This window comes from Alexandromys fortis, unplaced genomic scaffold (genome assembly GCF_014885135.2).
Source record: "Alexandromys fortis isolate MF-2015 unplaced genomic scaffold, M_Fortis_MF-2015_v1.1 scaffold_128, whole genome shotgun sequence".
NCBI classification, from domain to species: domain Eukaryota; kingdom Metazoa; phylum Chordata; class Mammalia; order Rodentia; family Cricetidae; genus Alexandromys; species Alexandromys fortis.
This window is the reverse complement of record NW_026068012.1, coordinates 743,108-756,636: the sequence shown is the minus strand read 5'-3', so window position 1 is coordinate 756,636 and position 13,529 is coordinate 743,108. Positions and strand designations below refer to the sequence as shown.

Sequence of the window (13,529 nt, the reverse complement as noted above, 5' to 3'; positions counted from 1 at the left end):
GTTGGAAATTGATGTCTGGAAGAGCAGCCAGTGCTCTTAACCTCTGAGCCATCTTTCTAACTCTTCCCTTTTGTTTTTTTTTTTTTTGAGGAAGGGTCTCAGTATGTGGCTTATGTTGTCTTTGAACTTGAGACCCTCAGACAGTAGCCTTCTAGGTGCTGGTGGTGTGAGGGGTGTGCTGGTGGTGTGAGGGGTGTGCTGGTGGTGTGAGGGGTGTGCTGGCCGTGTGAAGGGAGGGTATCACCACATCTGGCAAAGTCCAGTAGCACTCTGGTTAGGGCTTTGTAATTACTCACTCTTGTTAGGTCGGAACTAGGGTGCCTGAGCCCAAATACCTTTGCTCTTGGTCCAAGGCGATATCTAGGAGCTTGGTGGATGCAGTCTGCCTGCCTGTAGCCTGGTACCGAGGAGCCTGAGGGTAAAGTGTCATGTCTGGTCACTGTGGATGAAAGTTTCAGCTTCTCTTTCCCCCTCACCGGTTCTTTCCTCAGGTTGTAAAATGGTCGGACTGCTGCTTGCCGTTAGCTTTCCGACCCGGGGATCCCTACCAGTTCATAGCTAAAGCAAGTGTGGACAACTTCAGCAAGCTCGGGGTGGCGTTTATGGAGGAGAGGCTCCAGATGGACCATGGACTGATAGCCCAGAAGATTGTTTGTAAGTAACTCGAGAAAAAGTTTCCACGGGTGTCACAGGGATTCCTCGGAGGGCTGTTGTGGTTTCCCCAGGCCGTGACTTAGGGCCGCGCTTGCTTTCAGTTTTAGCCAACAGGTTTGCTCTCACTGTGGAAGTGTTCAACTAATACAGGTGGGGATTGGGTAGACTGGAGGCACGCGCTGGTCTGTAGGGTTCTGATCAGCAGATTGGGGTGGACCAGAGGAGGCATGCGCTGGTCTGTAGGGTTCTGATCAGCAGATTGGGGTGGACCAGAGGAGGCACGCGCTGGTCTGTAGGGTTCTGATCAGCAGTGCTGACTAACAGTCTCTCCCATTGATGCTCTAGCAGTTCACTTAAAGGATCCCGCTCTGAAGGAAGTCAGCGAGGCCTCTGCTGAGCAGGTCCACGCCCTGCCACTGGGCCCAGACCCTTCCCTTGAGGCTGAACCTGCGCAGGGCGTCATGGAGTGTGCTGGCCAAGGTGACCTGAAGGCTACCGGTGAAGGCTCCTCCCTACCGAGGAGAGGCTGTGCGTCTGCAGGTGAGCCGGCTGCAGATGGTGACCCCGGGCAGAGCTCCGCTGAGCTCCATCAGCTTCACCTGTCCAGTTGCCACGAGTGTTTGGAACTTGAGAACAGCACCATTGAATCAGTGAGGTTTGCGTCTGCAGAGAACATTCCTGATCTTCCCTATGATCACAGCTGCAGCGCGGAGGATGCTGCAGATGAACTCTGCCCCGAACGGGAAGGGAGGAGAGTCAACCTTTCTGGAAAGGCACCCAATATCCTGCTGTATGTGGGCTCCAATTCTGAGGAAGCCCTGGGCCGGCTCCAGCAGGTGCGGGCTACCCTGACCGACTGTGTGGACACCGACAGCTACACGCTCTACCATCTGCTGGAAGACAGTGCTCTCAGGGACCCGTGGCCAGACAACTGCCTGCTATTGGTGGTTGCCACCAGGGAACCCATCCCCAAAGACATATACCAGAAGTTCATGGCCTATCTTTCTCAGGGAGGGAAGGTGCTGGGCCTGTCTTCCTCCTTCACGTTTGGTGGCTTTCAGGTGGCCAGCAAGGACATGCTACAGAACACAGTCCAGAACTTGGTTTTCTCAAAGGCTGATGGGAGTGAGGTACAGCTTAGCGTCCTGAGCAGCGGCTGTGTTTATGAGGAAGGCCTCAGTCTGGGCAAACTGCAGGGCCACCTAGAGAACCCAGACAAGGACAAGATGATTGTTCACGTGCCTTTTGGAAGCCGCGGAGGAGAGGCCGTTCTCTGCCAGGTATGGGGGTGGTGTCTACTGGTGCTTTAGGGTGTATTTGGGCAGAATGTGCTCTTTAAGGCTCAGCATCAAGACGTCCAGGAGCAGCTGGGACAAGAGCTCAGCGGAAAGTGTGTGCCTTACAAGCTTGAGGACCTGAGTTTGATTCCCCAGAACCCACGTGAAGAGAGCCAGGCGTGGTGGCGTGTGCTTATAGTCAAGCTGCTGGGGAGGCAGAGACGGGGGTTCCTTCCTTGGTCAGTTCCAGGCCGGTGAGAGGCTCCGTCTCAAACTCAAGGTGGACAGCACTGAGAAATAGCAGCTGAGATGATCCTGTGGCATCCACATACAAGCTTATGTGTTCTTGTGCATGTGCACATACACAAACACACATGTACACACGTACCACACCCACACTCCCTACACCCCCACCACACACACATACCACATGCCCCACACCACACATATGCACACACCACACCCCCCACACTACAGATACACATACACAGCACACATACATACACACATACGCACCCTATGCCCCACACCACACATATGCACACACCACACCCCCCACACTACAGATACACACAAACACCACACATACGTACACACACCACTCCCCCGCACACACATGCTCAAGAATCCAAGTGTCACCGGGTAGTTGTACTTAGTTGTCCTCTTGGCTGAGCTTCTGCTGTGTGTAGAAGTTTCTGGGGTGTGGAAGGCTTAGCTGAGGGCTTTCATGAATACCCCCATCACCTAAATTGCCTGTGATGGAAGAGCCAAGGCAGAAGGCAGCAAGGTGAGCCAAGCCAGGCAGAAGGCAGCAAGGTGAGCCAAGCCTTCAGGTTAGCCAAGGACTCGCCAGAACACTTGGTCATTTTTGTCACTCTTGGTACCATTCTTCCTAAAATGTAGTTTATTTTCTGGCCTCAGTGCACACCCTGGTTGATATCAAGCCCTTGTTTAATTCAGGGAGCTCAGAGGCACAGAGGGGAATTCAGACCAGCACCTGTCACCTTCAGGTGTGTGGAAGGCTTAGCTGAGGGCTTTCATGAATACCCCCATCACCTAATGCTCTCGGTCACACCCGTGTTTGGTGTTGGACAGGTCTTCACAGCCTCTGTTCTTTCGTATGACTTGTTAGCATTTAAACCCCAAGTACTTAGGGCTGGAGAGATGGCTCAACAACAGTTAAGCGCACTGGCTGCTCTTCCAGAGGGCCTGGCTTTGGTTCCCAGCACCTACATGATGGCTCACAACTGTCTATGATTCCACTTCCAGGGGATCAGCTTCCGTCTTCTGGTTTCCACAGGCACTGCACGTACATACTTATATACAGGCACACAAATACTCATGCAGATGCAGCAAATATTCCTGTGTCTCTGTCTGTCTGTCTGTCTGTCTGTCTGTCTGTCTGTCTGTCGGCTCTCTGTACATGTTGTGGCTGGTAGGTGGAGGCCAAGGCCAGCTATGGACACAGTTCTTCTTTCTACCTTGTTTGACGGAGTCCCTTGTTCGTTCCTGCGTGTGCCAGGCAGGCTCCCTGGGCCGCAGGCTTCCAGGGACTGTCCTGTCTCCACCTCCCATCTCTGTAGGAGTGCCGGGATCACACACACCTGCTGCTGATTCTGGCTTTGTGTGGGTTCTGTGGGCGCAGGTCTTCACACTTACACGGCCAGCATTCACCCCAGCTCTCCTACCTTTATCCTGACGCCTATTGTTCTAAATGCAGAAATCCGGACACTGGGACGGACATTCACATGGAGAGCCAGCAGGTTTCCGGTGAGGCTGCAGACCACATGGGCTAGTTAAATGTTCCTCTTATCTTTCTGTCTGCTAATATAGTCACTATAGCAACCATGCACTCTCAAAAAATATGCTTGAAAACCCCACTTCCTGAAGCCGTATTTCAGTTTTGAAGAGTTCTCCCCCCCACTTCTGTGCACAGACTGTACTGGAAAATTGATTCGGCACGGTGCAGCCCGTTTCTCCGAGCTCCATGGCACATCTGCCTGCTGCACCGTTTAAACTGACCCCAACACTATCATAAAATCTGATACTGCAGTCTGTTGCCGTAGGAAGGAAGAGGGCAATATGATGCAGGCCCACAAACCAGAGTCCGAGGATTAGAGTGTCATCTTTGGTTCTAAATGACTTCCAGTCTCCTGTGTGGCAGGGTCACTCACTGTTTTCTCCCCAGCCTCTAGCTGCTCCACCTCGCTGAAACCAGCCAATAAATATTATTACAGGCTGCGCAGTTTCCTCATTCTCTGCTCAATCCCATAGCCGTCATCTCTGTGACAAGTCTAGAAATGATGTAACCCAGTAAGAGAAGGCAGAGAGTTTCAAGGTCAGAGTGCAAGTGCTCGCTGGGCGGGGGCATCCCAGCCTTCGAATTCCCGGTAACAAGCCATGCGCTTGCCGTGCTGGGGAGACTGCATCCGCTGGGAATGTGTTAAACCGAGAATTAAGGCTGATACTTGGTCATCAAATGCTTCTGGATTTTGGCTTGATGTTGCCCCAATACAGCTTGAAAATGGATTTGAAAAGATTTCATTTGCTTACCCAGCTTAGCTGAGGAAAGTTTTATAGTGTGGCCCCCTTGCCAGTTTTGGGCCAGGTCAGTCTTTGTGGGGAGGTGTGGTCATGTCGTCTATAGGCGGTTAGCAGCATTCCTGGACATGGCCACTGGACGCCAGCCACACCCTCTGCGTTTGTTGCTAGAAACATCTTTACCTGTGGCTTTCCGTGCAGTTGAGAAGCCTTAGCTTTGAAGAGGTGTTGAAATAGGAGCGGCGGGGCTGCATCCCCAACACCCCAGCCGCTTGGCTAGCTTATGCCCAAAATAACAACAGACAAACTGTATTCATTTAAGAACTGCTTGGCCCATGAACTCTAACCCTTACAGGCTAATTCTTGCACCTGGACTAGCCCATTTCTAATGATGTGTGCAAGCACCCCAAGGTGCGCTTACCGGGAAGAGTCTAGCCTCCGTCCATCCTGGTGTCTCTGCTCCAGAGAGCAGAGCTGTTGGGTCTCTCCGGGAGCAGAGCAGAGTCTGACCTCACTTCCTCTTCTGCCCAGAATTCTATTCTGTTTCCTCCTCCCATCTATGTTCTAACCTATCAGGGCCAGCCAAGCAGTTTCTTTTATTGCTCAGCCAATGAAATCAACAGATTGATATGACACTCCCACATCAAAGAGGCCAGGCCAAGGATGTCCATGTCGCCAGCCAATGACTGTGATTGTGTCAGGACGATAGCCTCCCCCGCCCCCACACATAGCTGCTGCAAGGGCAGGGTCTCATGCATGCTGAATGAGCATTGTCCTCCACAGTCCAGCAAGTAAAAGCATCTCCCCAACTTTAGTGGTGTCCACTTTGGGCCTGGGGGCCTATTGCAGCTTGGCGGAAGCCTTTCCCCTGTGCCTCTTTCTCTTGTGCAGATCAGCTTGGCACACTTCACTGCGCAAGCTCCATGTGTCTTTACCATCCGGTGAGGCCACACCATTCAGCCGTACGCTTCCCTCTCTCTCTTGAACTCCTACAGGGACATAGCTTTTGCTCATTTTATTTGTGCCACCTGTAGAGTTAACCCAGAGCGCAGCCGTGTGCTCAGACGGAAGAAGTGGCCCTTTGATTAGGATGTGGGCATCCCTTTCTTCTCGGTCCCTCTTCAAGAGCTGTCTGGGGGACAGGCTTATCTCTTGTCCACTGACCACTGTACTGCAGCCTCTTCAGACTGGTTCAGAGTTCAGCATTTGTCCTATGTTGGACAATGTGTTTGCCTTGGTTACAGCCTAGGCAAGGATTGAATGGCTGAAGGCATCTGGGGGTGGCACTATGCTGTTTCAGCCTTCCGGTGTTCCGGGTGGAAATCAGCAGAGAAAACCAAAGTAAAACTAAGCACGGCTGCTTGCTATTACTGAGTGGACTCTGACACGCAGTTGAAATCCGCTCCCGTGGGAGCTTGTAGTCCAGTGTGGTCCTTCATTCTGCCAGGGAGGTGTTGGAGATGTTTGTGTACTCATAACCTTCGCGTGGCCTCTTGGATGAGTCCTGAATATCCTAACTCATGCTTTAACACCTGGACTACATGTAGGAAGACCCCAGTTTTAGAATTCAGTCATGTGCGGGGGGTCAAGAAGGCCTTTCGGTTGTCTGGGATGTCCACTCTATCCACCCCAAGTCCTGCAGGCAGTATCCAAATGAGGAATACCTTCTCTCCTCCATCGACTGCAGGGCAGAGCGGAAGTTTCCAGCCTCTCGGGTTCTCAGCATGATTGTCTTCCAGATGTTTTAGTCCTGGTTGAGTGACCTTCCTAAGGATGTGCAGTGGATTGATGGTAAAAGCCATGATCTGGAGAGAATTTGTGACCACCCAGAGACGGGGTCCACTGTGACTTTTGAGCTGGGAAGCCGTGATTTTAAGGGGCCCATTCTTACCCTCGTGTTCTTGTTTCTTGACGTCGCTCTCCCGATGGTCCCATTCTAGTCCTCATGTTCTTGTTTCTTGACGTCACTCTCCCATAGTCGAGCCCAGGGTTGATGGGAGGAGAGCCATGTTCAGGTCTTCATCAACCCCCGTACAGACACTGCCTCTCTGACTCAAGTGCCCACACTTTACCTCCTGTTTGTCTCATCCTCAGGTGTACCTAGAACTCCCTCCAAGCGCTTCCATGGTGCAAACCCAAGAGGACTTCAACGTGCTTAAGTCCAGCAACATGAGGAGGCACGAAGTCCTTAAGGAGATCCTGACGACCCTCGGGCTAAGCTGTGATGTTCGGCAAGTTCCTGCCTTAACTCCGCTCTACTTGCTGCTGGCCGCTGAGGTGAGTGCAGGCTCGGCCTTCGGGTGGCCTCCCCTCAAAGTGCGACTCCTTCCCTTCGCTCTTCTGTCATGACCATCTTCACCTTGATTTACGAGTTGACTTTGGGTTTGGAAACCACAATAATAGTATGCCAGTATCTTTAATATTATTCGTTCATACGTGTAGTTCGTGCGTGTGTGTGTGTGTATGTAACTGGAGCTCTGTCTTACAGGCCAGAATCACGTAGATACTTCTTCATGCCTGTGGTTCTGTATCTGTGGATGAAGTCAATTGTAGACTAGATATTTGGAAAAGGCAAAGATCCTGCACTGGGCAGGGAGGTGGCTCAGGGTGTGAAGGGCAAGGGTGAGGACCTGAGTGTGAATCCCCAGGAGGCTGTGTGAACCCGGATGCTGTAGTGTGCTCCTGTGTGTGATGTGAGGCCGAGATGGGAAGTTCTGGGAGCTCCCAGGCCAGCCCGCCGGGCCTGCATGGTGTAAGCGGAAGAGACCCTGTCTCTAACCAGGTGGAAGGGGAAGAGTGAAGAACAGCACCCGCTGCCCTCCGACTTCCGCATGTGTGCCATGCTGCATACTCAGCTTTACTTGTTTGAACACACACACACGTACACACAGCCGCACATACACATCACATACATACACGTACACAGCTAAAGCCAATCCTGCCTCTGCTTTTCCTGTCATTGCCTGACCAATACATGGTGCGGTGTGGCAACTGTTCTCCAGCGCTGGCAATGTGCTAGGTGTTTCAAGTCTTCAGAGGCTGTGCACAGGCCGTGTGCACATGCTGTGCTCTGGATGGCTGAGACTCTGGCTCTTAGTGTCTGTGGGCAGGAGTGCAGGAACCAGACTCCCTGTGTCTGCTGAAGGGTAACCAACCCTTTTGGAATCTGAAGTCATCTGGGATCAAACCAGCTGTTTTGATCAGGGGGTTTTCTCAGAAAGTCTTTGCATGGGAAACATCATAGCTTCTGTTTTCTGTGTTCCGATGTTGGCTATCTTGTGGCAAGGAGGCTTTGGATTTCGTGTTTGTCATTCATGTCTAAAAGTAAAATGGAAATGCTGGAAATGGGTTTGGGAGTCCGCCTCACGCCTGCACTCCCTGCTGTTCTGTGAGGGATCCCGGGTTTGGGCAGGCTGCCAGGTTCTCCAGGTGTGTGTTCCCGCTAATCCCTTCATGGTGACAAGCTGTCAGTTTCTCATTCATTGTGACACATGATTCTGCGGAGCTTTCTGTTGTCGCCGGTAACAGGCCAGTCTGTGGGGTTAGTGATGTCAACATAGCAAAACTATGGCGGTCAGGGGATGCCACACACCGAACCCACCTGTCTCACTTGAAAAGGGCAAAATCCACCCTTCACGCCTGCACTGTGAGAAAGGGCGGTGCTAGCTTTCTGGTTGGCCTCCGTCCCAGGGCAAGCTTAGTCTGTGGAGGAGAGCCGGGCTGTGCATGTGTAACTAACTGCTCCGTGCCGACTTACAGAAGTAGATGCAGACCCTGGGAGATCGTGTGAGGGCTGGAGGAGAAAATATTTGGGAGAGTTGTGTGAGCGTCATACTTTGATGCAATGGTTGTAATAATGCAATGATTATTGGGTTGTTCAGAGATCAAATGGGCTGAAAAATAGATGTGCTAAACAAGTTCCTGGTACCCAGTCTAAGAACACTGACGGTGATGCATTGACTAAAAAATTGATGCCAACACACGATGATTTTTCTCATTTAAAAAAACTTTCTTTTATTACATTTTTATTACTCATTTTTTAGCTTGTTTATTTGTTTACTTAAAATAAGCTTTTATTTATTTGTTTATTTATTTTTTTTTTTGAGACAGGGTTTCTTTGTGTAACAACAGTCCTGGCTGTCCTGGAACTAGATCTTGTAGACCAGGCTGGCCTTGAACTCATGGAGATCTGCCTGCCTCTGCCTCCCAAGTGCTGGGATTAAAGGCATGTACCACCACAGCCCAGCTGAGACAAGTTTTCACTAGCCCACACTGGCTTGGAACACTCTGCAGCAGAGGCCACCCTTAAACTTGCCATGATCCCTCTGCTTCAGCAGCCTGAGATTACAGATATCTGCCGCCAAGTCAAGCACTACAGTTTGCTCTGTTTCTGAGTTAGTCATATGTTACACTGTTTCTGACGTGTGTCCCTAGGTGTTAGTCATACGTTACACTTTTTCTGACGTGTGTCCCTAGGGTTAGTCATACGTTACACTGTATCTGACGTGTGTTCCTAGGCGTTAGTCATACGTTACACTGTTTCTGATGTGCGTCCTACCTGTTAGTCATACATTAGTCATATGCTACACTGTTTCTGACATGTGTCCCTAGGCGTTAGTCATATGTTACACTGTTTCTGACGTGTGTTCCTAGGCATTAGTCATACGCTACACTGTATCTGATGTGTGTTCCTAGGCGTTAATCATATGTTACACTGTTTCTGACGTGGGTCCCTAGGCCTTAGTCATATGACTTCTGTTTGTGGTTTATCTTAAGAATTCCAAAACCAAGCTACTTAATGTTCAGTTCATCCAGCAAAACTTCTCTCTCTGACTAATGATATCAAAATACCAAATAAAGCAGTCGTCAGAGCTTCAGCTTCTTAGAGCACACATCACGGAGGAGGGAAGCCAGGGCCGTGTGGGCTGCGGTCACTGTCTCAGCGGCACGTGGCTGAGCCTCCTAGGCTGTCTCTCCTTATTTCCAGAACCTTGAGGGTCGCAGCTGGAGATGACATCAAGCGTGTGACCGCTCACGGCCCCCAGCCTGGGAGGTCAGAGGACAGGAACATAGGACATAGATCAGTGTTTTAGTTTTTTAGTTCTTGAACTGGGGAGACTGGACAGTGGACAAACCTTTTTTTAAATTTTTTTATTTTTTTAATTTTTCGAGACAGGGTTTCTCCATAGCTTTTTTGGTTCCTGTCCTGGAACTAGCTCTTGTAGACCAGGCTGGCCTCAAACTCACAGAGATCCGCCTGCCTCTGCCTCCCGAGTGCTGGGATTAAAGGCATGCGCCACCACCGCCCGGCTGACAAACTTTTTTTTTAACAGACTTATTTATTTGTCTGTCTATCTGTCTGTCTGTCTGTCTCTCTGTCTATGTATATGAGTGTTCTGTCTGCATGTATACTTTGTGCCAGAAGAGGGCATCAGACCCCACTCTAGATGGTTGGGAATCAACATGTAGTTGCTGGGAATTGAACTCAGGACCTCTGGAGAGCAGCCAATGCTTTTAACCACTGAGCCATCTCTCCAGCCTGGACAATCTTGATATATAAGCACTAGGTGGTCTGGAATTGGCACCCCCAGCCTGCATAAAAGCCTGGGGAGGTATAGCAGTCTGCCTGTGATTGGAGCCTGTGGGGGTGTGGAGACAGGACCCTCCTCGGGTGGGCAAATTGACAGCCAGACAAGCCAAATCGTCCAGCTCTGGGCTCAGCAAGAGGCCCTGCCTCGGAAATGAAAGTGGTGAGCAAATGAGGAGGACTCTGATGTCAGCCTCTCGCCTCTACATGCATGCACATGTGCATGTTCTCTCACACACTCAAACATGCATATGATGTAGTGCATGCATACATGCGCGCGCGCGCGCGCGCACACACACACACACACACACACACACACACACACACACACTGAATTTGACTCCTAAAAATGTCCCGTGGCAGCCAGTGGAAATGTTTCACTATTAATTGACTGGAGAAATATTAATTTACTCACTCCGAATCCATGGGGATAAAATTCTTGAAAAAGGCAAAAGCAAATGTTTGCTCTGTATATGGCATATAAGACCTCTCTCCACTGAGGACTTGACTGCATAGAACCCTGGAAAGAATAGTCCAGAAACACTTCCTTCTCATCCGGAGTCCCTGGTCCCGTCCTCCTGACCGACTTGGTGTCGGCTCTGTGGACCGCTTCTGCCTCCCAGCTGCTTGATTCTGACAGAGTTCTGTTTTATGCCGGGAATTCCAGGGAGTGAACACACATGTGCGATTGTGGGGTGTCTCCATTGCTTGATGTTTCTCAGCACCCTGGAGCACCCTGAATGAGCCACAGAAGTTGAGGTCAGATCTAGTATTGATCAAGTATTATGTTTTCTTAGATCAAAATTTCTCCAAACAATTATAAGGAAAATACATTTGAAAATAGAATTAGACACTTTCTGGGGCAGGCAGAAGATTCCTCTCGACCTCACCTCGGTGCTGAGGCTCAGACATCTTAAAACCTCCTGTCGCTGTGCAGTTGGCTCGACACATAGACCAGAGGGCTAGGAATGGGGTTGTGTTTCGTTCTCCTTCCTGCCTCTCTGCCTAGTGTGTCTCACTGACCCCTTGGATTGAGCCACATGAAGAGGATCTTGGCGGTTTCCGTCTTTGCCACCTGCCTTGTAAGTCAGAGTTTGTGGAGTTCCCCTTTCCTGCTTCCTGTAAAGCACTCTGCTCTTGGGAATCCTTGCTCTTACCACATGGTGGCGCTGCTGAGCCAGGCTGCCTCCGCTGCGGCCCCTCTGACTGTAAAGTTCAGAAATTTCATCTATTCTCTATCATATCACATTGTGCAAGCTTGATGTTTTTTTTTTATTGTGGCACTTTCTCTTGGGTCTGTGGGGATTATTTCAGCAGCACAGTCCATTCAGCATTTATTCAGAAGTAGTCCTGCTCCAGTACAGCACGTGAAAGAACAAAATAAATAGAGAAACTATCTACATACCTTTGCTGCGAAGCAGCTGTGTTTACTCAGTTTGGAGCTCTGACGCTCGCTGCTCTTGATGGCAAGAAGCATGGAAGATTTATGACACCCCACCCCCCCACATGGCTCTATGTCACTGTGAGAGACAGAGATGCCTAAAGAACAGCGGGCTTCGGCGTTCATGAGGGGTGTGCTCTGACTCTCCTAAAACCCACCGCAGGGACCCGTGATGTGAAGGGAAAGAAGCCCGGCCCGGCCGACAGCAGGCTCCAGTGGCCTCGCCGGCCTTCCTCTCTGTCTGCCAAGGAAGGGCTTCTGCAGAGCCCTCACCGGAGTCCACGTGGAAACCACGGACACTGTATGCCACATACCTGTGTCCACAGAAATGAGATTGAAGGAACTACGGTGCATGGACACGCACACATGTACACACATAGACACTTACATGAGCACATACACTTATACAAACGTGTGCACATGTACACATACACACACATATATAGACACATACATACATATTCTGGTGGCAGGCTTCAGGTAATTTTAATAATGCTTTAATGTTTTCTTTCTAGTTTTCAGATTGCCTCTGCTGTTACTTTTATGATGAGCCAAACAAGTTACTAAAAACTAAAGAAAATAATAAGGTAGTGTGCGTCATCAGCCTTTGGAAGTGCCCCACGTGAACCTAAAACCCGAGTGTTTAGGTCTTGTGTAGACACTGACACTTGGATAAATTTCGACCCTCTCTCTATTTAGAGTAGTGGCTCTCAACCTCTAAATAATTAATCCCTTAACTATTTAGAGCAGGGTGTGTGACCCCTTTGGAGGTTGAAGGACCCTTTCACAGGGGTCACCTAAGACCATCAGAAAACACAGATTTCACATTACGATTCCTAACAGTCACAAAATTACAGTTATGAAGTAGCAATGAAAGTAATTTTACGGTTGGGGTCACACACCGCGGGGAACTGTCGCGGCATTAGGAAGGTTGAGAACCCCCGATTAGAGGGTGAGTGGAATGTCACAGGCTGCCGGGCTTAGGATTGGGGTGTGGGTGCCTCAGGCGCTTTCACACGTGGGAGTGGAAGGGAGTGGAAGGCTTTGCTGGGGCTGGTACCCTGCTCCTGCTGGGGCGGTTCAGAACCCTCTGGGCTGTTTTCCATGAATAAAGTCATACAGGGGGCCAGCGAAGGGCCAGGCAGACGGGCTGCATGGCTGATGTAGGGTGTATTATGGGATAGCATTACATGGTGGCCTCCGTGTGAGCCTCCCATCCAGCAGAGGACAGGAGCTGACAGGAATGCAGTGTCGCCGTGGGGTGTGACTGTGGGAGAGTAAAATCTCTGTCTAGAGAAGGGACCCGTTTCTGTGAGGTGTAGGAAAAGGTGGATATTTAATTTATATTAAAATGTAATTTCGTACAAAACAAAACAAACAGTAACAACAACAACAACAACAACAAACCCACGGTTCTTTCCCAGAAATAAGCCAAGCCATCTTAATTTCCATTTCGCCCAGTGCCTGAGGGACGGTAACAAGGAAGAAGGTACCGCAGTCTCCAGGGGTAACAAGGAAGAAGGGTACCGCAGTCTCCAGGGGTAACAAGGAAGAAGGGACCGCAGTCTCCAGGGGTAACAAGGAAGAAGGGACCGCAGTCTCCAGGGGTAACAAGGAAGAAGGGACCGCAGTCTCCAGGGGTAACAAGGAAGAAGGGACCGCAGTCTCCAGGGGTAACAAGGAAGAAGGTACCGCAGTCTCCAGGGCTCTTGTGGAATGAGTAGGGCCAGCCAGGATTCCGAGCCAGCCCCCCACCTCCCACCCTGCACATTCACCTGCCAGTGTGCCATAGTGATGTTCCCTGGGTGGCCAGAGGCTGCAGAAGGGGATAAATGCCCTCACCCCTAGCAAGGGACGCTGCCAGCTTCCTGCTCAGATCTAAGGAGCGTGTGCACACGTGCGCGCACACACACACACACATACCACCACCAAAATGAAGAATCTTGGGATTTTAGGTGTGCATTGGGGCTGGGAGGTGGTGATGGTGATGTCTAGGCGACCAGGGAAATAGACTCTGGCTAGACTCTTG

General features: G+C 50.5%; 1 protein-coding gene across 7 annotated transcripts in view; it reads left to right on the top strand.

The window, feature by feature from the left end:
- The window catches only part of Hlcs (holocarboxylase synthetase), a 172,106-nt gene that overhangs the window by 22,766 nt on the left and 135,811 nt on the right, over positions 1 to 13,529 (top strand). For 6 of the 7 annotated variants that reach the window (XM_050162030.1, XM_050162027.1, XM_050162028.1 and 3 more), the window contains 3 exons: positions 492 to 654; positions 1,000 to 1,934; positions 6,567 to 6,749. In XM_050162030.1, coding sequence (XP_050017987.1) covers positions 603 to 654; positions 1,000 to 1,934; positions 6,567 to 6,749 — 1,170 coding nt within the window. In that variant the 5' untranslated portion in view covers positions 492 to 602. The remainder of the gene's footprint in view (positions 1 to 491; positions 655 to 999; positions 1,935 to 6,566; positions 6,750 to 13,529) is intronic. The other variant, XM_050162025.1, reaches the window with a different exon arrangement.